Genomic DNA, 27,653 nt, shown 5'->3' with positions numbered 1-27,653 from the left:
GGGGGAGGGGGTTAGATTACACCGCAGCATGCTGCCTGCAGGCTCAAATTTACTTTGTTGTCAAAAGTAAAATGGCGGATTATTGTGATTTCATAACGTAACATCTTCCACCAATTCAGTGGTGTTTTTGAAAGTTCTCCGCCTTTTTATCTCTGTCTCGAACATATTTTTAAATTGCATCGATGGCTGAAAAGAAAGAGGGTTCTTGTTGGGACGGTGAGAAAGGCATAGCGTTCTTCTGGCAGTCAACAAGTCCCGAACCAAAGATTTCCCCGTTGAGTTTACCTCACGGAATATCTAAAGTGGCTCTTGGTACAGCTCACACTGTACTGCTGACATTTAACCATGAGGTTTTTGCTTTCGGCGACAATAATTTCGGTCAGCTTGGTTTCGGCGATCGTAATCGTCGACGTGATCCAGCAAAGCTGCCGTTTTTTGAGGGGAAGCGTGTGGTCGACATTGCCTGTGGCGGTCAACACTCCGTGGTGCTTTTAGATAACGGAGAGACGTACGCCTGGGGTGACTCCTCCAGTGGGCAGTGCGGGATCGGGAAATGTGACAACAATTCTGCGGTCGATGCACCCACCAAGGTCGCATTTACTCCCGAGATGAAATCACCGCAAAGTGTTTTCCACTTGAGTGAGGAAAAACATGAAACACAACCTCAAGCAACTGACGTCAAAATAAAAAGCATTGCCTGTGGCGATTGCCATACTTTGGCATTATCTAGCAGAGGTACTGTGTGGGCTTGGGGATTAGGTTGTCAAACTGGCCATGGCTCTCTAAATTCAATAGTATCAAGGCCTAAAATGGTAGAGGCACTAAAAGACAAAGAGGTCATTGGAATAATTTGTGGTGCATATCATAGTATTGCACTTATTACTGATAATACTATGGAGATCAAGTTGTTGCCACATAAGAGTGGAAACTCTGTGTTCATGGCTAAGGGTAAGAAAATAACACAAAAGCTGTTAAAAAAGAAAAAAGAGACTTTGAAGAGGAAAAAATCATCAGGGAGTAAAATTACTAGTCCTTCTTTGCTACAAAGCTCAGATTCTAGTCCTAATAGCACAAGTAGCACTCCATCAATTAACCAACAAACATCATCGGGTATCAGGACATACCTGAGCTATCACAGAGGTCATAAACGAGATGACAGTCAAGGAAGTATTTCAGCTGATGATAGCTTAGATGCTAATACCATCAGTGATGGTAGCACAGTACAGTCCATAGATGACAAAATGGGACCCCCTCTTGCAAATACTATGATTTCTGACTCAATGCTGGATCACACTGACAACATAAGTGCCTCACTACCTGTGGATAGCAAGGAGTCTGAGGAAAGTGAATCAAATACTGATTTTTGTATTGCTCCATCTGGTACACAATGTGTCTCACAGCCAATAGACATACAAACAAGAAGTAATCACTTTGGATACCCAACCAAAACACACCTTGGTCTACTAAACAACAGTTCTCCTGAGCCATCTCCTCCATACTTTACCCCCAACAAGCACAATGATCAGAGCTTTGTTACAACTGAAATAGCTGGTAGCCTAAATCTCTCAACCACACCACCACAAACTAGCAGTGTTTCTGGGAAACCTGAACATAAAGGTCAAGACCAGGGTGTGCCTGCCAGGTCATACCTAGGTTTTGGGATCATTTCCAGTCATTTTCGGCCAGATATGGACCTTGGAAAGCTGACCAATGCTGTCGTAGACTCTGTGGCTGGAATCTTCATGTCTAGCTCCCCTGCTTCACAATCAGCCAAATACCTGAGACAAAGCTCTTCATGTAATAAATGTGGGGTGTCTGGAATATGCCTCTGCAGTGGTACAACCGGTTCCCAGGACAGGTTCTGGTTACCTGGCTCTGATACACAAGTCTGGACATGGGGGAGGGGAGGGTGTGGACAGCTTGGCCTTGGAGATACAGATGACCGGTACTTAAATTGCCACTTTTTGTATAAGACATACTCCCTCTTCCCCCTCTTAAAAGATGATGCTCAGACAGCAAGAATTTATTCTAAAATACATTTGACTGGAAATAAGTAATATGATAATAGTGTTTTTATTATATGCCATGTGCAATATTGACATGTTAACATAAATACTGTAGTTGTTTCTTAGATAAGGGAATTCAATTGTTAGCTCTCTCATACCCAACCCAAACTGGCTTTGACAAGTGAAAAGAAGCCAAAAAAATCCTAAAAGTACAAAAAAATGGTTTTCAGTGAAATATTTACATATTATTTGAGCAGTGAGAAGCATGAAGGTCTACCATTTGTGTAAATTGTAACTGTAAGTAATTTTAATTGTGAGGTGTAAATTGTATTTAATGCTTTCATGTAAGTGTTCCAACAACCTTTGTTTTCTACAGGTCTGTTCCGTGCCTTGTGGAAGACTTGAGTAGTACTGGGATAATCAAGGTAGCTGCTGGGACCTTCCATTCGCTGGCTCTCACTGTGTATAGCCAGGTAATTTGCAATTTGAAGATACAAAAGATCGGATACTCATTTATTGTGTTTGAAGAAATTGTACTTTCTTTTTGGTTCTCTGTTGAATAGATATGGTAGCCACTGATGCATTTTGGTTTATATCAATTCAATTAAAGAGACTAGAAAAATGATAAATGTATAAAAAATGAACAGTATTCTTAGCAGCTTTTTGTCACATATGTGATAACGTGGGAAAAGTTGACATTGGTCTTTGTCTGTTTGTTCAAACTCTGGTCCTAGATAAATCTTGCCTTAATATGGTGATCTCAGCTGATATGTTGATAATATTTACATCCATATAAGAGTGGTAAAGAATAACATGCCATAACATAAAATATTGTATATAAATGGATAGTAACACAGTGTTGTTTATTTTTTGTGATTTAAAGGACCTAGTGATAAGTTCATGTTTATTTATTTAATTTTTAAGGTGTTTTCATGGGGTGATAACTCATGCGGACAGCTAGGTCAGAAAAAATCAATAGCTGTTAGACCAAAGAAAGTTAAGGTATTTGTGCAGTCTGCAATATGTATATTGATAATATGTATGATAATATGTATACATAATAAAAATACTTGACTCTCTATATGTTATGCTATGCATAAATACTGTACACATATTGGCTCTGTAAGTCGAAAAGTAGAAGAGTCACTAGTCAATTATACAATCCGTCCAGGTCATTGACACAATATACTTATGCATGTGTTTAGCAAACTGTTGTCTTGATTTTACTTTAAACACCAAAGAAGGTCTTACCACCTTGAGAATTGATTCCCACATCATCTGCATGTTTTCTGTGGTTCTGTGGTCTGTAACACCTCAGGGGTGAAGTTTAACTATGTTGTTGTTGACAATAATAGGGGACTTGTGCTTACAGATCACGTGACCTTTTTGGGTGGCAAATTCAAAACAAAATTATCAAACAAAAAATCAGAAACGACTGCGCCCGGCACACCAGAAAACGATGAAGAAATAAAATCTTTAAATGAAACTAAACTCTTTTCTCTTTTCGTAAGCGCTGAATAAGTTGCTGTTTTTTGCTGTTCTTTTGCCGTGAAAAGGCTATGCGTGCGCTAGTTTGCCACCCAAACAGTCGTGATCTCGCAAGCGCAAGTCTATTGCACTTGTAACAGGTTGTGGCAAGTTCTCTAGTGAGCTCAAAATAGCTTCATATGACATTGTAGACAAAAAAATGATCATGAGGCACTGAAAATTATTATTCACTGGATATGAATTCTCAAGCCAGTGTTTTATCGCTAGTAATGTTCATAGCTGCAGCAATCTAGCTCAACAATGACAATGTTTGCTCTTACATTCTTGCTTCACTTGTGTTTGAGTTGTACAAGAAATATTTCCGATGTCCCATAGCACTATTGAATGCAACATTTTAAGCTACCAGATCACATATTGTGGGGCACAACGAATAAGATCTTTCAACAATGTGGGAGCTGTTTGCCTAATGTAATGTTTTGCTCAATCATAACCAAGGTTTTTTTTGTAGTGTTTTTCTGATGTGCTGATATGGGACATAGCTTGTGGTAGCCATTATTCCTTGTTTATTGGTGACATGGCACTTAATAGACCAGATGTCTATATCTGTGGCAGACAGCCAAGGTAGTGTGTTATGAGTATTATGCCTTCCTTCACGTTATGGGTGTTGGGACATATCCTGTTACTTAGCGATTTCAGGGGCGCCTCCATCCAAAAAGGGGGGCTGGGCGAGGCAAGGGTTAAAGGTAAATGGGGACCGGAGTCATTGTTCTTCTGTGGATTTCTTTATATTTCTTGTTATTTAGTAAAATATCTAAAAGTAGACAGGGTGAGGGTCCACTTGACCAACCCTTAGATCCGCCCCTGGTATCCTCGTCCCACCCTTAGATCCGCCCCTGGTATCCTCGTCCCACCCTTAGATCCGCCCCTGAATTCAGTTGTTAGGCACACATGCTATCATCCGGGAACTTTACACCTTTAGTTAAGAATATAAGTTGGTGGGAAAACAAATTTCAAACAAATGAGTGCATCATTTTAAGTTACCAAAACATAAAAGAACTGGCGAGAAAAACGTAATAAACAGTGAATAATTTCAAACAGAGGCGATTTGAAGTGCTGATTAGAGCAAGAAAAGAGTTGTTGCAATGCGTATTTCACTGTTGAGGGCTAGGAAAGTCAATATTTTGTTAACAAAATTCAATCACAACATTCACATTATTTAGTTACCAACCTTTATCATACTCAAATGGCACATGCATACAGTAAAATAATTCTACATCACCTTTGCATTTTCTCTTTAGTCTTTGCAAATTGACCCATCTTGATTTTTTAAGCAGGGAATATTCGCCCTTGATATTTTTGATAAGCTTTATGGAATAATCTACCTTGTCTATTTAGTCCTCTGAGCACTATAGTATCAAAGGGGGATGAGTTGGAGAATTTTGAACTGTATTTCATAGATTTTTGTGAAACTAAATTTAAACCACACATGTTTTTGTTACAGTTTTGATAATTAAAGCATGTTTTAGTTCCATTTGTTTTGTCTAATTTTATTTAACCAAAATCTCAAAATCGTGAAAATAAAGTGACCTGGTTTTACGGAAATAGTGAAATCACCAAAATATAAAGTGTTGTGAAATATCGGCATCTCAAAATTGAAATTTTAATGTTGTGAAAATTAAGTATAATAAGGTAAGTTGGCACTTAATAAATAGGTGGCACTTAATAGAGTGACACTGTAGAAGTGTTACTCTATTGTGGGAATTGTAAGCATCTTTTCTTAACAGTGAAGTTGCTGCGATTGCCGAGGCTGCTACCAAATCAGCTGTGAGCACTCAACCTTTAAGCCATGATGACATTACCCTAGAAACCAATCCAGGTCGGAAACCTGTGTTAAGACACACCCGATCTTGTGATGATGTGAAGGAGAGGTCTCTTGTGGCGGCCAAGATCGAGCTGGTCAGGCTGACGATGTTCAGGAAGGCCAGCAGCATCAGAGGAGTCGTTGCACACACAGAAAACTGCTGTTGTCTAGCCACAAGGTATTGATTTTTTGGCTTGTGCATGTATTGCATGGGGTGATATAGGAGAGAATGGATTAATCATGTATTGCCTTATGAATCATTCTTGTGTTACAGTATGTATTGGTGTCCAGGCAATCCCTTTTTTGGTATTCAAACTTGTTGTGAGTTCCTTTGAAAAAGTTGTTCATATAAGTCAAGAAGAAGATTTCTTCCTTAGAGTAAAACAGTATATTATTTTTGCCAATCCTCTGACTATTTGTGTTTGCTGATTATTTCATAATGTACCAGGGGGAACAGTAATGAGTCCACTACCCTCAGTGAGCTTGCCAGTGAAGAGAGACTTTTCTATTATCAGCTGGCTCTCATATGGCAGGTTATCCTGGTGCCAGTCATCAAATCAGGTACTTTCCACTCAGGATACAGACTTCCTTCTTGTCATTCAATCAGTTACACAATGTTAGGTCACGTGAAACATCACTTTGGTTGTTATGTAAAATCAGATGTTGTTAGGATATGTTACTATACCTATTTTAAAAAGGTTGGACTTGAGAATTATGGGTTATAGCCTACAATGCTTCATGTGTATCACATAAATAGCTGTATCCTCCTGGTCTCTGGATAACTTGTTGGTGTTTACAGATATTTAACAAAAATACTACACGACTTTCCAAACCTCGATCATCTATGATCTTATCAGCTCACATCACACACTATACACCCAGTCAGGTCTATTATGGATTGATGAAACTGTATTTTTGTGTACAAATTGTAAATAGTCTGGCTCATATCTGTATATTATCTGTATATACTTGTAATGGATGTTATTTCTGGTTGTGGAAAAGGCGTCTGGCCTCTTGTGTGCTACTGCTCTTCTGTTTGCTTATAATAGTTGTTTTTTCTAATGTACAGATGTCTGGCCTTTGTTACTTCAAGAGGAGAGTGGTCAAGTACTGATGATGACGATCAAAGCTTTTCATCAGATCATGCGCTGTGTCTCCACTAATCTGGTCACAGTTACTAAGATGGTCAGCGACATGCTCCCATTTGATGGGCTTTATGCTGGATGTCTAGGAAAAGACTTCATGGCTGTGTTTGAGAGGTGAGCTGTCTCTTTAGACTTCTAGATCAACTGTTATAGTGCAGTAAATAGTTTTAACTTAACATAAGCATATTAAGTACTATGTATACGTAAGTCATTAGATGAGTAAAGAAGCACTAATGTAACAGCACAACAATTGTCCTGATTAACAAACTTGTACAGAATATTGAATAGTGTTTTTTTTCTTTCCTACAGCTACTCTGAGATATTCAGCAATGCTGTTGCTTATGGTTCTTTCATGTTCTTTGCAACCATATCAAGGTACGAATAAGTACAACAAGGCAAGCATAACGATCATCAAGTGGCATCAACTCGTGACAAGGCCTGGCTAGACATACATACACATGTTTGAGGACACATGTATGAGATCATTGAGATCAACGTCCACATTAAGATTACTATCACCTTGGGATCGTCATCGTCATATTGAGATCACATTGTCATCGAGAAAATTATCCACATTGATATCATCTACCCACTTGTACATTATTTTGATTGTTTATTGATATTATGTGTGTTTTACATGAACTCCACTATTACTACATGAAAACAATGAAAACAATAAAACCTCATTTGTGATATCATTTCATTAATAACATGCTCAATATACAGTAATCATCTTGTTTATTTAGGAATATTGCCGCTCAGTGCAAGCTGATTTTGCGGGAGCTTCTGGAGGAAGCTGATGAGGTCAGAATCTCTTCATATCTCTTGTGCCAGTGATACAGATGATGTGGTATCAGTAAACAATTATTTTACATAATAAACATGTTTTTTTTAGGATTTCATTGGCGATATAGAGGCGTTTCAGTGTATTGCACAGGTTCCCCTAGTGCGAATGCAACACTATGCTACGTTGGCCAAGAAGTATCTCCCTCTTCTGCCAAATGTGAGTACATCCTAGCAGTAGAATGATCCTGGTCAAGGACTTGTTCATGGGAATGGCACACCATCACCTTTAAAGTTTATAATTATTTACAAATACCTTTAATTTGAAAATAACTTTGCTCAGGGCAGCAGCTGATTACCCTTTTATATGAAATTTTTGTATCTTTTTGATCATGGGATTTTAACTATGTTCCAAGTTTAAAAAAGAAGTAAAGAATCTGTATTTCAAAAGTGGGATGACTTGAAATTTTTTTGGTCCCGCATCTTAAAAGGTGGAAGAAGCCATGGGTTATAAAACATTCTTTTTATGATTCAAAAAGCAGGCCAGCATCAACGAAGGAAATAAGATCTTTCGCAAAACATGCAAGTCTATTTGTTACCAGGCTTCTGACAATCGTGTGTAGGGTGTAGATGGTGACATTCTGCTACCTGATTGGTCAGGAAAGGGTGTAGGTGGTGGCATTCTGGTACCCGATTGGTCAGGAAAGGGTGTAGGTGGTGGCATTCTGCTACCCGATTGGTCAGGAAAGGGTGTAGGGTGTTTATCTGATCAATCAGGCAACAGTGTAGGCGTTTGACATTCTTTCCTGATTGGCCAGGACGTGTGTAGGTTATTGACATTCAGGTTTCTGATTGGTGATTGGTCAGGGTCGTGTGTAGGGTTTTGACATTCAGATTTGTCTGTGGTGATTGGCCAGGACGTGTGTAGGTTATTGACATTCAGGTTTCTGATTGGTGATTGGTCAGGGTCGTGTGTAGGTTATTGACATTCAGATTTGTGTGTGGTGATTGGTCAGGGTCGTGTGTAGGGTTTTGACATTCAGATTTGTCTGTGGTGATTGGCCAGGACGTGTGTAGGTTATTGACATTCAGGTTTCTGATTGGTGATTGGTCAGGGTCGTGTGTAGGTTATTGACATTCAGATTTGTGTGTGGTGATTGGTCAGGGTCGTGTGTAGGTTATTGACATTCAGGTTTCTGATTGGTGATTGGTTAGGGTCGTGTGTAGGTCATTGACATTCAGATTTGTGTGTGGTGATTGGTCAGGGTCGTGTGTAGGTCATTGACATTCAGATTTGTGTGTGGTGATTGGTCAGGGTCGTGTGTAGGTCATTGACATTCAGATTTGTGTGTGGTGATTGGTCAGGGTAGTGTGTAGGTTATTGTCATTCAGATTTGTGTGTGGTGATTGGTCAGGGTCGTGTGTAGGTCATTGACATTCAGATTTGTGTGTGGTGATTGGTCAGGGTAGTGTGTAGGTTATTGTCATTCAGATTTGTGTGTGGTGATTGGTCAGGGTCGTGTGTAGGTTATTGACGTTCAGGTTTCTGATTAGTGATTGGTCGGGGAAGTGTGTAGGTTATTGAAATTCAGGTTCTGGTTGGTGATTGGTCGGGGACGTGTGTAGCTTTTTCACTTCCAGGTTTCTGTTTGGTCTGGGAAGTGTGTAGGTTATTGACATTCAGGTTTCTGATTGGTGATTGGTCAGGAAGGTGTGTAGGTTTTTGACGTTCAGGATTCTGATTGGCCAGAAAAGCGCTGCAGCGACCCGACTCTCCGAGGTGATTGACATGTGGGGAGAGATGATGTGGCAGGATGAGCAGAGACAGCTTGTAGCGGAGCAGACGAGACAGTTTTGGGAGGAGTGTCCGTCTAAGATGTCGGTGAGTCAGTCACTAATTTTCCCTTTTTCAACCTTTTTTGTTCCATAAAGGGTATTATGATTACGGTCATGCAACTCATATTACCGATCAGGTTTTTGTAACACGATCGATTGATCGATTTTAGCTGCTCAGGCAATAGCGATTCAAGGAAGCACGGCAGAATGGGTTTAGCCCGCGCCCCAACAGCAGAGTCGTAGTCGTGCGTTAAATTGAAACACATTCTGCCGTGCTTCCTTGAGCGAATGTAGCAGCTGCAACAACAACATCTACAACAACGACAGCTACAAACGGGAATAAAAAACAAAACAACGACATTTTTTTAATAAAAAAAGAGAAGTAGAACTTGTGACTATGTTTGTAACTAAGCAGGTGTATATTGCATTTTTTAAATGTGAAATAATGTAGAGTATTTGCTTCAAAGCTCTAGACAGAGCTTTATATCACTTACTGAGTTCCATGTCGCTGTTGATAGCAAGCGTTCCGGGTGCCAAACCGCCGCCTATTAAGAAGCAGTAGGACTCATGCTTTGTACCCCGTCAAGAGCACGCGATTCTCAAGTCCGAGCTTCGTTCTGTTTGACGACTACTTTGTCCATGTCCAGGTAAAATTCAGTGTGGCCAGCCTGGGAAAGGTGTACTTATTAACTAATAATACCAATACTTATACTAATACTTATAACTTATTTCTTTCAAACATGCAATGTTTGAAAGAAATAAGACCGCAATAGGCCCGTTTTCCGATTGAACATAAACGCGATTGAACTGAAAAATGATTGTCATTTACCGGCATATGCACCTTTTGAAAACGTTATTTGAATGTTTTTCAGTCCAATAAGCACTTCCAGGCCTACCCTCTCAACACGCTTTGGGCAGAAGGCATGGCTGATAGTGAGCCGAGCTTGCTGAATGCGATTAAGATCACGACGCCGGAGGATTTGCTCGTGCTTTGTGCTCCTTGCGCCCTTAACAAGGTAAGAAATGCTCCATTTACTCTTGCGCCCTCAACAAGGTAAGAAATGCTCCATTTGCTCTTGCGCCCTCAACAAGGTAAGAAATGCTCCATTTACTCTTGCGCCCTCAACACGGTAAGAAATGCTCCATTTGCTCTTGCGCCCTCAACAAGGTAAGAAATGCTCCATTTGCTCTAGCGCCCTCAACAAGGTAAGAAATGCTCCATTTGCTCTTGCGCCCTCAACAAGGTAAGAAATGCTCCATTTGCTCTTGCGCCCTCAACAAGGTAAGAAATGCTCCATTTGCTCTTGCGCCCTCAACACGGTAAGAAATGCTCCATTTGCTCTTGCGCCCTCAACAAGGTAAGAAATGCTCCATTTGCTCTTGCGCCCTCAACAAGGTAAGAAATGCTCCATTTGCTCTTGCGCCCTCAACACGGTAAGAAATGCTTCATTTACTCTTGCGCCCTCAACACGGTAAGAAATGCTCCATTTGCTCTTGCGCCCTCAACAAGGTAAGAAATGCTCCATTTGCTCTTGCGCCCTCAACAAGGTAAGAAATGCTGCATTTACTCTTGCGCCCTCAACAAGGTAAGAAATGCTTCATTTGCTCTTGCGCCCTCAACAAGGTAAGAAATGCTGCATTTACTCTTGCGCCCTTAACAAGGTAAGAAATGCTCCATTTGCTCTTGCGCCCTCAACAAGGTAAGAAATGCTCCATTTGCTCTTGCGCCCTCAACAAGGTAAGAAATGCTGCATTTACTCTTGCGCCCTCAACAAGGTAAGAAATGCTGCATTTACTCTTGCGCCCTCAACAAGGTAAGAAATGCTCCATTTGCTCTTGCGCCCTCAACAAGGTAAGAAATGCTCCATTTGCTCTTGCGCCCTCAACAAGGTAAGAAATGCTGCATTTACTCTTGCGCCCTCAACAAGGTAAGAAATGCTGCATTTACTCTTGCGCCCTCAACAAGGTAAGAAATGCTGCATTTACTCTTGCGCCCTCAACAAGGTAAGAAATGCTCCATTTGCTCTTGCGCCCTCAACAAGGTAAGAAATGCTCCATTTACTCTTGCGCCCTCAACAAGGTAAGAAATGCTCCATTTACTCTTGCGCCCTTAACACGGTAAGAAATGCTCCATTTGCTCTTGCGCCCTTAACAAGGTAAGAAATGCTGCATTTACTCTTGCGCCCTCAACACGGTAAGAAATGCTCCATTTGCTCTTGCGCCCTTAACAAGTCATGATCCGACAAACCACACACTGTTTTTGAGCTCACACATTAACCGAACTAACTTCTATGCTGATACGTTTGTTTTTTTCCCATCCTCTTCAGGCAGACTGGTTGTTTGCCATCAACCAAGCAGTGGCCCGTGTTATCAGCAAGACTACGGCTTATAGGTATATAAGGCACGAGATTGACGCTTATAGGTATATAAGGCACGGGATTGACCCTTATAGGTATATAAGGCATTAGATTGACACTTACAGGTATATAAGGCTTGTGATTGACGCTTATAGGTATATAGGGCATGAGATTGACGCTTATAGGTATATAAGGCATGAGATTAACGCTTATAGGTATATAAGGCACGAGATTGACGCTTATAGGTATATAAGGCATTAGATTATCGCCTGGTCCGCTAAGATGGAGGCTAGGATTGAGGCAAGGCGCTTTCCTAGTGGCAGACACAGGAGTTATTCCGTGGGCTAAAGATACAAATCCTTAGTATCCCGAATCTACCACTGACTGTTGAAATGGGACCCCCGTTCTTGTGATTCTTTTAGTTTCTATGCCAAAGTGGCTAATATAGTAAAGGGGTAGTTGGCGTTACTGGACTCAACACTCTTGTGTTACAGAAGCTTGTTTTGCCGTTTGACACTTGAACCTGCCGTTTGTTTTGTGGTTTCAGTCTTGGAGCAGAATCCGTGAACACCACGACGGGTAACCTGAGTGCGGCGATAGCGCGAGAGGCCTGCTACACTTTCCAGCATGACACGCGCTACAAAGGTGCTGCTTACCATGGCATGTGGCTCACAGGAAAACCACACGGACAGTACGTAAAGCCTTAAATCTTTTGTTCATATCAATCCGATTTACTGTTATTTATGGCTGGACCCGAATATACAACAATAAGACGCCCAACGTTACAGAGTTCGGGGAGACCTTTTGTTTTATCAGAAATCACCTTACATCTCACAAATACAAAGAACGTCTGTGTAATTTATCCAAGTTATAGGTTATTTATTGCATGCGCCGTGAGCCAGTTAGGATCATAACTAAAATTGGATGCATTTTGTAAATAAAAAATTATCCAATAACAGCAGAGTACCCACCCTATTTGTATGCCAAGATATCACTTGAAACAAAATGTCGGCGCGAAGGGGAGTACGATTATACAGCCTAACCGTTTCTTTGAAGCTGTTTGACACCCCAAAAATAATATGCCACATTCAAAATCGAAAAACACGCACTTATAGTTCACTAAACGCTGAACACAGACCCGGGAAGCACCGTCGACTCGATGCTAATGCGTTATAATAAGCAACTAAGACACTAGTGTAAAAGTTTTACTTGATACAAAATTAAATAGAGAACTTCTAACTTTGCCCCTCTGTTTTTCTATCAAAATCACGAGGTATTTAAGTTATTTTAAACTGTTCTTCAAGGCAGTTACTTCATGTCAGGGGTCTACTATAAAGCCGGAGATTATACATAGATTTTACTTAATTTTCTCAATAGTTTCACGTGTGATCAAAATACAACGGCGTACAGTGAATGTATCAAAAAATAAAAGTACTTATAAAAAAATAAGCGAGAGAGAGGGGGCTTAAACTTGAACAACCTATTCTGGATGCAAGTTTACTTAAGTTACTTAAGTCATTGTGCTCCACTGGACACCATTAAGCAGACATACTGTATGAGAAAAATTTGGTGACAGTTAACTTATATCATGGCTTCAGATGTCTTCAGAAGAAAATCACCCCCATTCCCACCCCTGGATCTGTCTCTGTATGGGTGTGTTCATTAGAAATAAGGTATAGACGTGAAAGCCCTACAGAAAATATAGGACAACAGACAGAATCATTTTCAAACATTACAAATTATAAGCGAGAGAGAGAGAGAGAGGGGGGGGGGGGGGGGCTTAAACTTGAACAACCTATTCTGGGTGCAAGTTTACTTGTGTGACCGACCACAGTCATTATACTCCACTGGGCACTAGAATCTTTTTTTTCCTTAAAAAGCTTATCTTTCCCAGTCCACCCAAAATGTAGTTTTCATAATTTAATTCTTTATCATCAGGGCGTTGACTATAGATTTTCAAGTGTGACAGTATTTAGAATTAGGAGGGTGGTATTTTGTGGACACAACCCATGTATTCGTAAAAAGAAACTTTAAAAAGAAATCCAAGTTGCTAAGCAATGAATAATAATTTTTAGTGCTTTACTAAATTGTTGGTCAACCCTCCTGTATAACTCCTGTGTGTGTAAGTGTATAACCTTACACATCCCTGGTCCATAACTTACCCTCCTGGTGAAATTTCATTTGTCATGTCAACTAACTGAAATTCATAAATATTGTTAGATTTTTAAGTGTTGTGCACACTAGAAACAATTCTGCATTATTTTGGCCTAAAAGTGTGGTAAAGCAGCAGAAATGATCATGATTTTGAATGAAATATGCTGAAATTGCAATGTTTCTATTATTTTGTGCCACCAATTTACTTTGCATATTCTAGCAGGGAATTATGTGATCCTGTGATTAGCATGTGTGCACCAGAAATTAAAACTAGCCACCATCATCTCCAGAAAACCAACCCAACAACTCCTTTCCAAATACTTCAAAGCATTAAGCAGACATATGAGAAAAAAATTGGTGACAGTTTACTTATATGATGTCTTCAGAAGAAAATCACTCCCATTCCCACCCCTGGATCTGTCTCTGTATGGGTGTGTTCATTAGTTAGTGAGTTATAGAGACATGAAAGCGCTACAGAAAATATAGGACAACAGACAGGATCATTTTCGAACATTAAAAAATTTATTTTTTATATTAAATCAGCCATCCTATTTTAGCCTGACAATGTTTTGAAAATTACAAAATAATATAACTGAATGATCAATTGTCAATTACACCCACATGAACTCTCTATTTTTGAACAGAAATTCTGTCCGCTTGACTAAAGGGTGCAACTTAGTTTACATGAACATTTTTCATCTTTATAAAAGAAAAGATAACGGGTTTGATGTATAAGCACTAAACTTCTGATTCCTTTCCATACAGAAGTCTTTAAATGTAGGCATGTATCTATACCAAGCCAAAGAGAATACGGCAGAAATTGCTTTGTTTATTTGGCAGTATTCACTCAAACTTTGCATCATGCACTGGATTTACGTAAAATAAGTTGCCATCTAGCATGGTATAAGATAGGTATACAATGATTTATTGTAGAATACTGCAGAAAATTCCACTTGTTATCCAGTCCCTTTCAATTTCATCGATTATTTTTATTCGCAACGGCTACTGTAGCACCCCAACCAAAACGAAAAGAAAAGACAAAAAAGGTTTACCACAACTCTGCTTCTTGCTTGTTTTAGTCGGCTACCTTTCTTCTGCGACTTTGATGTATGCGAGTTACCTCAAACACGCTCTCAGGTACTGGACGTGAGATTCCATGATACAGCATGTAACTTGTGAAAATGTAAACAAAAACTAAATGACGGGGTACCCATCGGGTACCCAAGAGGTATTCGCTTGTTCAAAGCATCAAAATGATGAAAAACTAATGTAGATTCTGTCGATGTATTTCCTTTTTTGCTGACACCGTCCGGACCTAACGAAAATCCCACTTTTCTCAGATCGATCAGGCGAAATAAATATTTTCTCGCCACGATCGCGCTGATTCGTTTTTACAACAAGGCGTCCGGGTTCCTCCAGCATGCAGTAAACGCAATAAATCATAGGTAGGAGTATTATTCGGCCGACAGAAAAACGTTTTCTGCGTGGTTCTCTCCCCGCGGCTATGGCTACCATTTTGCATAATAATGAGGTAAACTGATACCTCCAATTTTAGTTATGATCCTAGCTGTGATCAAGTCTATCAGTCATGTAGTAATAATTAGTTAGTCATGTAGTAATAATATTCAGTCATGTAGTAATAATTAGTTAGTCGAAGTAATAATGCGTGAACTGGGAATTGATCTGCCTCTTCTGCAAGTTGATATGAGTCTTCTTTTAACTGATCTGGATGATCTTCAAATTGATCTAGATTGTCTGTGAATCGATCTTAATCTTTGATTTGATCTGGATCTTCTGCTAATTGATCTTGATGTTCGCAAATGAATCTTATCTAGATAATCTACCAATTGATTATTCTGGATTTTCTGCAAGTTGCTTTAGATGTTCTGCAAACTGGCCTGTTTAATTTGTTTGTCTTCTTCTAGTGGCGAGATGCGCTGGCCTGACAAAAGGGTGTACATGGGCGAATTCAAGCAAGGCGAGCATCATGGGTAGGCATCTACATACTTACTGAGGATAACAGAACACGGAAGGTAGACTGTAGGCTATTACTAGAAAGTCGTATTCTTTTCCAGACATGGTGTAATGGTGTTTCCGCCAAACAGTCCAGATAATGCCGATAGATACGAGGGGGAGTGGAGTCATGGGAAAATATCCGGCTTTGGTAAAATGAAGTAAGTTAATACTACATACGTGTTGAATCTTGCTTACTAGGTACATGAATTATGACACGCAAACGTGCGATATGTCTTGCTAAAAACACACATTATTATCCGGGACCTGCACAAATGACGACACGTAAATGACCCTTTTAACCTGGTAATCGATGACATCACACACGTAATATCTTGCTAGATACGCCAATGATTCACGTGATAGAGATCTTACTATGCTAGATTGTGACACGCGGGACGAATAGTGGCATGTTTACCCATGATACTTTGCAAGGTCCACAGAGCACGCTTTATTTTTCATAGGTACATGCATGGGGACACCTACACGGGGCATTGGCGGGACAACACGCGCCACGGTCACGGGGTCATGAGTTATGGCGCCATGTCTTCCTCTGCTGCTAGCGTGTACATTGGCGAGTGGTCCGCTGACAGGAAGAACGGATACGGCACTATGGATGATGTCATAAGGTACGCTGCCACCAGGTCTTGTGTGCGGCTCTAAGGTATTCGTGTGTTTGTTCTTGGCTGATTCTTATACTTTTTACCTTGTTTTTATTTTTACAAGGGTTTAAAAATCTTCATAGACCTTAGCCAAAGGTTTGGGCTCTCTGGAAGGCTCCCCCATACTTGATCTGCTATGATTAATATTACAGTTGTTTGTGGCAGGGGAAGAAGTATATGGGCTCTCCCCCACTGGACCTGCTGTTATTAATAAGTTTGTTTGTGTCAGGGGGGAGAAGTACATGGGCATGTGGGACAATGATATTCGGCAGGGCGCTGGAGTAATTGTTACACTGGATGGCGTCTACACTCAAGGCACATTCGTTCAAGGAAAACTCACCGTAAGTACTTCGATTTCTCTATTGAGTTTGGCTTCGCTTTTAAGTCATCGTGTCTTATTTTTATACAAACTTTGACACTGTTCTCATTCAAGGAAAACTCACCACCGTAAGTACTTCGATTTCTCTATTGAGTTTGGCTTCGCTTTTAAGTCATCGTGTCTTATTTTTATACAAACTTTGACACTGTTCTCGTTCAAGGAAAACTCACCGTAAGTACTTCGATTTCTCTATTGAGTTTGGCTTCGCTTTTAAGTCATCGTGTCTTATTTTTGTACAAACTTTGACACTGTTCTCGTTCAAGGAAAACTCACCACCGTAAGTATTTCGATTTCTCTATTGAGTTTGGCTTCGCTTTTAAGTCATCGTGTCTTATTTTTATACAAACTTTGACACTGTTCTCGTTCAAGGAAAACTCACCGTAAGTACTTCGATTTCTCTATTGAGTTTGGCTTCGCTTTTAAGTCATCGTGTCTTATTTTTATACAAACTTTGACACTGCTCTCGTTCAAGGAAAACTCACCGTAAGTACTTCGATTTCTCTATTGAGTTTGGCTTCGCTTTTAAGTCATCGTGTCTTATTTTTATACAAACTTTGACACTGTTCTCGTTCAAGGAAAACTCACCACCGTAAGTACTTCGATTTCTCTATTGAGTTTGGCTTCGCTTTTAAGTCATCGTGTCTTATTTTTATACAAACTTTGACACTGTTCTCGTTCAAGGAAAACTCACCGTAAGTACTTCGATTTCTCTATTGAGTTTGGCTTCGCTTTTAAGTCATCGTGTCTTATTTTTATACAAACTTTGACACTGTTCTCGTTCAAGGAAAACTCACCGTAAGTACTTCGATTTCTCTATTGAGTTTGGCTTCGCTTTTAAGTCATCGTGTCTTATTTTTATACAAACTTTGACACTGTTCTCGTTCAAGGAAAACTCACCGTAAGTACTTCGATTTCTCTATTGAGTTTGGCTTCGCTTTTAAGTCATCGTGTCTTATTTTTATACAAACTTTGACACTGTTCTCGTTCAAGGAAAACTCACCACCGTAAGTACTTCGATTTCTCTATTGAGTTTGGCTTCGCTTTTAAGTCATCGTGTCTTATTTTTATACAAACTTTGACACTGTTCTCGTTCAAGGAAAACTCACCGTAAGTACTTCGATTTCTCTATTGAGTTTGGCTTCGCTTTTAAGTCATCGTGTCTTATTTTTATACAAACTTTGACACTGTTCTCGTTCAAGGAAAACTCACCGTAAGTACTTCGATTTCTCTATTGAGTTTGGCTTCGCTTTTAAGTCATCGTGTCTTATTTTTATACAAACTTTGACACTGTTCTCGTTCAAGGAAAACTCACCGTTAGTACTTCGATTTCTCTATTGAGTTTGGCTTCGCTTTTAAGTCATCGTGTCTTATTTTTATACAAACTTTGACACTGTTCTCGTTCAAGGAAAACTCACCACCGTAAGTACTTTGATTTCTCTATTGAGTTTTGCTTCGCTTTTAAGTCATCGTGTCTTATTTTTATACAAACTTTGACACTGTTCTCGTTCAAGGAAAACTCACCGTAAGTACTTCGATTTCTCTATTGAGTTTGGCTTCGATTTTAAGTCATTGTGTCTTATTTTTATACAAACTTTGACACTGTTCTCGTTCAAGGAAAACTCACCACCGTAAGTACTTCGATTTCTCTATTGAGTTTGGCTTCGCTTTTAAGTCATCGTGTCTTATTTTTATACAAATTTTGACACTGTTCTCGTTCAAGGAAAACTCACCGTAAGTTTGGAATATGCACCTAATATTACTGTCAAAAGATTTATGGTTATCATTGATTGGAATTAATTTTTCGAATTCCTACCCTTGCCCAAGATTTACAAAGTTTGACACTGTTCTCATAATTCGTGTCGTATTTTTATACAAACTTTGACACTGTTCTCATAATCGTGTCTTATTTTTATACAAACTTTGACACTGTTCTCATAATCGTGTCTTATTTTTATACAAACTTTGACACTGTTCTCAATAATCGTGTCTTTTTTATACAAACTTTGACACTGTTCTCATAATCGTGTCTTATTTTTATACAAACTTTGACACTGTTCTCATAATCGTGTCTTATTTTTATACAAACTTTGACATTGTTCTCATAATCGTGTCTTATTCTGATACAAACTTTGACACTGTTCTCAATAACCGTGTTTTTTTATACAAACTTTGACACTGTTCTCATAATCGTGTCTTATTTTTATACAAACTTTGACACTGTTCTCAATAACCGTGTCTTGTTTTGATGCAAACTTTGACACTGTTCTCATAATCGTGTCTTTTTTATACAAACTTTGACACTGTTCTCATAATCGTGTCTTTTTTATACAAACCTTGACACTGTTCTCATAATCGTGTCTTGTTTTTTATACAAACTGACACTGTTCTCATAATCGTGTCTTATTTTTATACAAACTTTGACACCGTTCTCATAATCGTGTCTTATTTTTATACAAACTTTGACACTGTTTTCATAATCGTGTCTTTTTTGAACAATCTTTGACACTGTTCTCAATTATCGTGTCTTTTTTTATACAAACTTTGACACTGTTCTCAATAATCGTGTCTTAGTTTTATACAAACTTTGACACTGTTCTCAATAACCGTGTCTTTTTTATACAAACTTTGACACTGTTCTCAATGACCGTGTCTTGTTTTGATACAAACTTTGACACTGTTCTCATAATTGTGTCGTATTCTTATACAAACTTTGACACTGTTCTCAATGACCGTGTCTTGTTTTTTAGGGACACGGATTACTGCTTTGTGATGACAACACCATTTTTGAAGGAGAATTCTCTGGGCACTGCCAATTGTCGGGCAAGGTAAACACGTCAGCCTCTTATTAGAGACACTTGTCAAACCCATAGCAACGTACAAATTGTAATAAAGGATAATTATCTAGACATCGCGACGAGAGCCTCGTAGTCCAAAATGGAGCCCTGTACACGGTTCTTAACATTGTTTACTTGGCTTCTTTAAGATCACACCCTCATACACGCCATACCCTCCTTCTTCAAGATCATACCCTCGTACACGCCATACCCTCCTTCTTTAGGATCATACCCTCATACACGCCATACCCTCCTTCTTTAAGATCACACACTCATACACGCCATACCCTCCTTCTTTAAGATCATACCCTCATTCACGCCATACTCTCCTCCTTCAAGATCATACCGTCATACCGTCATACACGCCACACCCTTCTTCTTTAAGATCACACACTTACACACGCCATACCCTCCTTCTTTAAGATCATACCCTCATTCACGCCATACCCTCCTCCTTCAAGATCATACCCTCATACACGCCATACCCTCCTTTTTTAATATCATCCCTCATACACGCCATACCCTCCTTCTTTAGGATCATACCCTCATACACGCCACACCCTCCTTCTTTAAGATCATACCCTCCTACACGCCACACCCTCCTTCTTTAAGATCACACACTCATACACGCCATACCCTCCTTCTTTAAGATCATACCCTCATTCACGCCATACCCTCCTCCTTCAAGATCATACCCTCATACACGCTTTTTTTTTATAGTATCATATCTGGGTGTTTTATCGTATCGTACCTGGGTGTTTTATCGTATCGTATCTGGGTGTTTTATCGTATCGTATAGTATCTACGTATCGTATCTGGGTGTTTTCTCGTATCGTTTCTGGTTTTTTTTTTATAGTATCATATCTGGGTGTTTTATCGTATCGTTTCTGGGTGTTTTATCATATCGTATCAGGGTGTATTATCGTATCGTGTCTGGGTGTTTTATCGTACCATATCTGGGTGTTTTATCGTATCATATCTGGGTGTTTTATCGTATCGTATCTGGGTGTTTTATCGTATCGTATAGTATCTACGTATAGTATCTGGGTGTTTTCCCGTATCGTATCTGGGTGTTTTATCGTATCATATCTGGGTGTTTTATCGTATCGTATCTGGGTGTTTTATCTTATCGTATCTGGGTTTTTTTCTCGTATCGTATCTGGGTGTTTTCTCGTATCGTATCTGGGTGTTTTCTCGTATCGTATCTGGGTGTTTTCTCGTATCGTATCTGGGTGTTTTCTCGTATCATATCTGGGTGTTTTCTCGTATCGTATCTGGGTGTTTTCTCGTATCGTATCTGGGTGTTTTCTCGTATCGTATCTGGGTGTGTTCTCGTATCATATCTGGGTGTTTTCTCGTATCGTATCTGGATGTTTTCTCGTATCGTATCTGCGTGTTTTCTCGTATCGTATCGTATCTGGGTGTTTTTTTGTATCGTATCTGGGTGTTTTATCGTATCATATCTGGGTGTTTTATCGTATCGTATCTGGGTGTTTCTCTTATCGTATCTGGGTGTTTTCTCGTATCATATCTGGGTGTTTTCTTGTATCGCATCTGGTTTTTTTTTATCGTATCATATCTGGGTGTTTTCTCGTATCGTATCTGGGTGTTTCTCGTATCGTATCTGGGTGTTTTCTCTTATCGTATCTGGGTGTTTTCTCGTATCGTATCTGGGTGTTTTCTCGTATCGTATCTGGGTGTTTTCTCGTATCGTATCTGGGTGTTTTCTCGTATCGTATCTGGGTGTTTTATCCTATCGTATCTGGGTGTTTTCTCGTATCGTATCTGGGTGTTTTTTCGTATCGTATCTGGGTGTTTTCTCTTATCGTATCTGGGCGTTTTCTCGTATCGTATCTGGGTGTTTATCTTATGTTATCTGGGTGTTTTCTTGTATCGTATCTGGGTGTTTTCTCTTATCATAATTGGATGTTTTTTCATATCGTATCTGGGTGTTTCTCGTATCGTATCTAGGTGTTTTCTCGTACCGTATACAGACGTTTTTGTTGTGTTTAGGGCACCCTCACTCTGCCATCTGGGGACTGTCTAGACGGCACGTTTCTTGGCCAGTGGGGAGATGGCATCAAGATTAATGGCGTGTTCACCAAAAAAGAGAAGGATACAGGAGCAAAGTCGCCCAGGTATTCCACTGTGTAATATTAACCACCATTTTGAGTCCAAATAGCGTCCATGTTTAGCATCGCCTTTAAGCAATGCCAGCTAAAACATCGTATTTCCATCCTTTAAAAAAAACTGATTCTTTTTAGCGAACCTGAGATGAAGGCATTTGTTTCTCCCGACCGTAAATGGCAGGCGCTGTTCCATGAATGCCGTGAAAAGTTAGGTTGTGAAGGTGATCAGGACGCGGAACCATTGACTGCGTGGAAGTGTATATCGCGGGCGCTGATGAGCAGTCACGATGGAAGGCCGGCTCACGCCAAACATGATGTTCTCCAGCAGCTATTTAATGTGGGTAACGAGATGGAGCGAAGCGGGAAATACACTTTGGACGCGCAAGCTTTGCAAGACTACTTGTCCAAGGTATACGAGCAAGCCCTTATCATCACACATCACTGTTATCAATACTATCAATAACATCATCGGCATCGTCATCGTCATCGTCATCGTCATCGTCATCGTCATCGTCATAGTCATCACAATCACCATCGCCATCGCCATCACAGTCACCATCGTCATCACGATCACCATCATCATCACCATCATCACCAATATTATAACCATGATCATATTGATCACCACAAACTTCCATGACTAAAACCTTATCATCATCACCAATAAATTCAATGTGGTTATATAAGTTCCATAAGCGGTATATATGTCTGTCGCAATTCTCTCGGCTTCAACATCTCCATTTGCCATTTTCTTCCTTGCAGGCGTTTGACATGAGCTGCCATCCGTTAGGAGAGCTCGTATCAGCTCTTGTATACGCCTACCGGGCCACCTACCTGGGCATGGGCACACATCGGCGCCTGCTGGCTCACGCTGTTGCAGAGGCCAAGTCCTTCACGCACAGGATATACAGGATAACGCGGTGAGAGCGTATATGAAATGAAAATATCGTGGTAGGAGTAAGCATGCAGTCACCTTGGTAAAGCTTACTGTTCAACAAAATTGGAAATTTAGTCCAACCACTGTCCCCAAGCTATCGTGTTATTTGAGTTAGGTTAGCTTGATCTCACTAACCATACATAAGCTATCGCTAAAGTTGTACGATTTGGTGTTTTTATGCTTTGTGTTCGGTTATTCGTGTTGCTTCTTGTAATATTCTGTGACTTGGCTCCTGCCTATAGCTTGTCCCCTCTCTACAAAGGTTTACAAGGCTAGCCAATCAGGAGGAGTTACCATGATTGGTAGCCTTGTCTATCAAACCTTTCTTTGCTATCACATAAACAAGGCAACAAAGCCACCTGCTGACTTCATCACTCTTACCATTGATCACCTCGACAGATTGTTGTTTCCCGAGCTTCCTAACGAGGATTACGTGCACCTAGCCACGGACACAGTGAGCGGAATCAGCAAACACCACACCGAGGAATCGACCAGTAGCAGTGCCGTGCTGCACCCCGTGCTATTACCCCGCCTGTACCCGCCACTCTTCACCCTCTACGCCCTGCACAACGAACCCAGCGATAGCAAGTACTGGGAACGCATCCTGCTTCTCAACAAGCGATCCGACACTGCCTTGATGACGTATGTGGACGTTAGACGGTACGTATGTGCACGTTAGACGGTACGTATGTGGACGTTAGACGGTACGTATGTGGACGTTAGACGGTACGTATGTAGACGTTAGACGGTACGTATGTGGACGTTAGACGGTACGTATGTGGAGGTTAGACGGTATGTATGTGGACGTTAGACGGTACGTATGTGGACGTTAGACGGTACGTATGTGGACGTTAGACGGTACGTATGTGGACGTTAGACGATACGTATGTGGACGTTAGACGGTACGTGGCGGGATGCTTAGCCTAGGCAATGTTGTTGACTTCTATGAAACGGCGACGTTTAATTTTTAACTTACAGACTTTCAGTCTTAAACAAGAAAGTTTTGATAGTGAAGTTCAGTATCAAACATACAATGACGTGGACATGCTTGCAAGTGTAAAATCTACCTTTGTGATTTCAGGCAATTCTGGTTGACTGATGGTAGCCGCTCTCCTTCAAAAGTAAATTGAGTACTATTATATTTTACTTGTTGTATACGAAACGAAACTTAAATGCATTTTAGTTGGCAGCACTTGAAAGTAAGCCCTTGCTTACCGTTATTATTACCGTTATTGCTTGTAAGACCTACAGCGCCTTCCTCGAGTAAGCGCCTCGCCTAAGGGACAAAGCGCCTACCACGAGTAAGCGTCTTTCCTTAGAGGGAAAAAATGAATTAGCGCCTTCCCAAATAAGGGTCTCCCCTTAGAGCGAAAATATGTTTTGTGCCTCCCCGAATAAGCGTCTTTCCTTTGAGGGAAAATATGTATAAGCGCCTTCCCGAAAAAGCGTCTCGCTTAAACATGTTGCGCTTGATATATTTCGATGACGAGGGGGAGAGTAGGTTAGAAGGGAAGTAAAGATGACAGTTCTACCTGCCACAATATTTTTAAATTTAAAGCTTGTTTTTTTTGGTCCTGGGAGGATTTTTACCCCTTGTACGCTGTTAAAAGTGCCCCTCCCCTCCCCCCGAATAAACGCCTGACATTTGACATTAAATAAAATAAAAGCGGCGGGGCTCATTGGGCCAATCACGGTACTTCTTGCTGGAAGGTCGGCCCTTTTTACTTGACACCATCGGACACGTCGTCTTATATAAATGGTCGGCCCTTTTTACTTGACACCATCGGACACGTCGTTTTATATAAATGGTTTTATTGGACCAATCACGGTACTTCTTGCTGGAAAGTCGGCCCTTTTTACTTGACACCATCGGACACATCGTTTTATATAAAAGGTTTTATATAAGATCATCATTTATACATCGATTGCAGGAAGGCGAAGAGAGCTGTGATGTTCATCATTATGTGAGTGCCGTGGAGGAACTCCAGCAAATGAGGTAATATTATGATTACAACATGATCTAGATCTAAACACTGCCTGCCAATGGCTGATTGCATCTTTTATCTGCACCGGGGGGCTGGGGATATAAGTATTTATACCCCCTCCCCTCTGGAATCATCGGGCTCCAGATACCACTCCCCCTGGAATTTCTGGCCTACTTTCCCCCGCCCCTCTGGAAAAATTACAGAGCTCCTCCCCCCCCCCAAAAAAAAAAATTTGTGTAACCCCCTCCCCCCCCCCCCCTCCCCGTCTGGAAATGCTCCCCCTCCCATCAGAATTTCTTCTTCGTTGCCATCCCCCTCCTGGAAACATAGGCCTCTGGAAGCCCCCCCCCCCCCCAGGATTTTTGAGGTCCTCAACCCCCTGGTGCGGATAAAAGATGCGTTTAGCCAATGAAGAATATGCATTCCATCCAAAAGATTCAATCGCAAATGAAATACTCGTGATTTGTATGAAGTAACTCCATGCTCATGGTTAATCTGCATTCCACATCACAATAATTCGAGTACTTGTTCTATTTCTTTTTCCTTTAGTACAAAGCTTAGTCCGATGGAAAAGCTTGCATGCCTCAAGACAACCTTCGAAAAGATCAACCAGGTCTGTCTGGTGTTTTTATCTGGTCTACATGCAGCTGTAGAATAAAGCGCCAACGTTGTTGGAATTATAGTCTGCAACTACCGTGCTTTTTACACATCTTATGGTGTGTGGTCCCTTTTCCCTGTTGCCACAAGGGCGTTTTAATGAAGACAGTGCATCGCCTTGCATCGAACCCTTGTTATTTTACACATCCCATGGTGTGTGATCCCTTTTCCCTGTTGCCACAAGGGCGTTTTAATGAAGACAGTGCATCGCCTTGCATCGAACCCTTGTTATTTTACACATCCCATGGTGTGTGATCCCTTTTCCCTGTTGCCACAAGGGCGTTGTAATGAAGACAGTGCATCGCCTTGTATCGAACCCTTGTTATTTTACACATCCAATGGTGTGTGATCCCTTTTCCCTGTTGCCACAAGGGCGTTGTAATGAAGACAGTGCATCGCCTTGCATCGAACCCTTGTTATTTTACACATCCAATGCTGTGTGATCCCTTTTCCCTGTTGCCACAAGGGCGTTGTAATGAAGACAGTGCATCGCCTTGTATCGAACCCTTGTTATTTTACACAGTTCCACTTTATCAGTATGCTTTACGCGTGTCGACCTCGCTAAATGTTTTTGGCTCAAACAGCTCGCGTGGTTATAATAAAGATGATGAAATTGGAATTTCAACAAAGGATTATTCCTTGGTTGTAGGATGTTGAGCGATTCTGGAGAGGCGAAGAGAAGCTGGTTTCCCTCGATGACTTGTTTCCAGTGTTCCATTTCGTCGTTATACGTGCAAGGTAATGTCATATGCCTTGTGATTCGAGATTCGCTACCCGAGGAGTGCTCTGCAGACCCAGTTTTGAGTCAGGTTCAAAGCTTGGATTTTTGAAGAGGGCAAAACCTGTTATTCTACACGGGAGAAACTAGAGCGGGTTCCTTTGGCCGCGTAACCAAATGTAAACTACAGGGCAAAACATTACCCTTCGGATAACATTCCACATTGTAAAAGTTTGAGGTAAATTACCGTAACACTTGGTGTGTTGTCATGGTCAACATTATGCGTTCTTTAAACTCAGATATTTACGTTGTATTCTGCGAATGTTAAAGAGCTGAAAGGTGATCTTTAAAATTTTGTTTTTCCGCACCACCTAGGATTCCTCACCTCGGATCAGAGATCCACTTCATCGATGATATGGTGGATGCCCATGTACATGTAGGGGAACAAGGTCACATGTTCACGACACTCAAGGTACAACAGGCGAATTGCGCTTAGAGATCACGTGACCGTTTGGGTGGCAAACTAGCGCGCGCTCGGGGTTTTAGCGGCAAAATAACAGCAACATAAAGCAACTTATTCAGCGCTTACGAAAAAAGCCGTGTTTTGTTTTATGAACGGGTTTAGTTTCATTTAAAGATTTTATTTTTTCGTCGATTCTGGTGTGACGGGCGCACCATTTCTAATTTTTTTTGTTTGATTTTTTGTTTTGAATTTGCCACCCAGAAAGGTCACGTGATCTCTTAGCGCAAGTCCCCTATTAAAATAGCTTTAGAAACACAACAAAACGCTTCAATTGCCAACTTGACAACGGCCTCAAGGCTAGGGTTATGATCTTGTACATCTAGGCAGGGTATTGATTGTGTAGTTTGTAGTACCTTTCAGTGTGGCTGACATGTGGGTGAACTTGTACATGATGTACCCTGCCTAGATGTACAAGATCATCACACATGTCCACCACACTCAAAGATGCTACTATCTACACAGTAGATAGCTCGCTTGCAGGGGACCAAAGGTATCTTTTAAGAAAAAGCCAGACAAATACTCATTACGAAAGCCATCTTGGATTAAACGGGCGGCATGACTGTGACATAACAATTCCGACGTCAGTTATTTTTATTTGAGGGTGCCGGGATTTTTTTATCTTCAATAAAATTATGTCTTGACTGAGTAGAAAGTCCATCATCCAAATAGCATGGGTAAAAATACACATTGACCACTTTGGCTGTCAGGGCTACCTAGGTCATGTGACCATAATCAAAAATTATTTCCCCACAGGCATGCTTCTTTCAAATCCAAAATGAAAAGGGCTAAGCGAAGAACCATGCTTCAACTGGCAGATAATGTCAAACTGCTGTCGTGCGCAACAAAGTAGTGTAGATACGTAGAGTAATATTTATCTGACCTCACATCGACCAAGAAGCGTCTCGCGTTAGGCCGGGGGGAAAGAGGCAGTATTATATGCATGAGGGCATATCATTTGCCAAAATCATCGGTTACGGATTTGATATTTTTATGTTTGGTAGATTTTTAATTGTATTTTTTATTGTGTACAGAGAAGGGGGGATATTGGAGGGTATTTTAAAATTCAATATTATAGCAGATGTTTTGCCAATTACAATCGGCATTTTTAGAATTCTTGAACCCGCCCAAGAGACCAACCATTTGATATCTGACGGGGAGGGTAAGAGACCGACCATTTGATATCTGA

The 27,653-nt window shown here is 40.6% G+C and overlaps 1 protein-coding gene across 1 annotated transcript; it reads left to right on the top strand.

Moving 5' to 3' along the window:
• The first annotated feature begins 55 nt into the window (after positions 1-55).
• LOC5515546 (alsin) lies at positions 56-27,653 on the top strand. The gene is made up of 30 exons (XM_048724405.1): positions 56-1,945; positions 2,383-2,479; positions 2,931-3,008; positions 4,003-4,115; positions 5,279-5,533; positions 5,804-5,916; positions 6,425-6,614; positions 6,810-6,875; positions 7,247-7,304; positions 7,396-7,503; positions 9,034-9,165; positions 9,638-9,766; positions 9,992-10,135; positions 11,447-11,511; positions 12,024-12,167; positions 15,556-15,621; positions 15,706-15,804; positions 16,108-16,272; positions 16,535-16,646; positions 19,432-19,509; positions 21,532-21,656; positions 21,783-22,056; positions 22,410-22,567; positions 22,984-23,244; positions 23,666-23,705; positions 24,516-24,580; positions 25,119-25,182; positions 25,876-25,964; positions 26,320-26,416; positions 27,221-27,653. Exons 1-30 carry the CDS (start codon positions 183-185, stop codon positions 27,254-27,256), a joined length of 5,184 nt encoding a protein of 1,727 aa, XP_048580362.1. The 5' UTR covers positions 56-182; the 3' UTR covers positions 27,257-27,653.

This window comes from Nematostella vectensis, chromosome 2, assembly GCF_932526225.1.
Source record: "Nematostella vectensis chromosome 2, jaNemVect1.1, whole genome shotgun sequence".
In the NCBI taxonomy this organism is placed as follows: Eukaryota; Metazoa; Cnidaria; class Anthozoa; order Actiniaria; family Edwardsiidae; genus Nematostella; species Nematostella vectensis.
The sequence above is the reverse complement of the archived record's forward strand: the minus strand, read 5'-3'. Positions and strand labels throughout refer to the sequence as shown.

Excerpts from the sequence above, each read along its gene's own strand:
- LOC5515546 (XM_048724405.1), top strand. The coding sequence starts at position 183 with ATGGCTGAAAAGAAAGAGGGTTCTTGTTGGGACGGTGAGAAAGGCATA. Across the intron at positions 15,622-15,705 it reads AAGCAAGGCGAGCATCATGG|ACATGGTGTAATGGTGTTTC; the intron begins GTAGGCATCTAC and ends ATTCTTTTCCAG. Across the intron at positions 26,417-27,220 it reads ACATGTTCACGACACTCAAG|GCATGCTTCTTTCAAATCCA; the intron begins GTACAACAGGCG and ends ATTTCCCCACAG.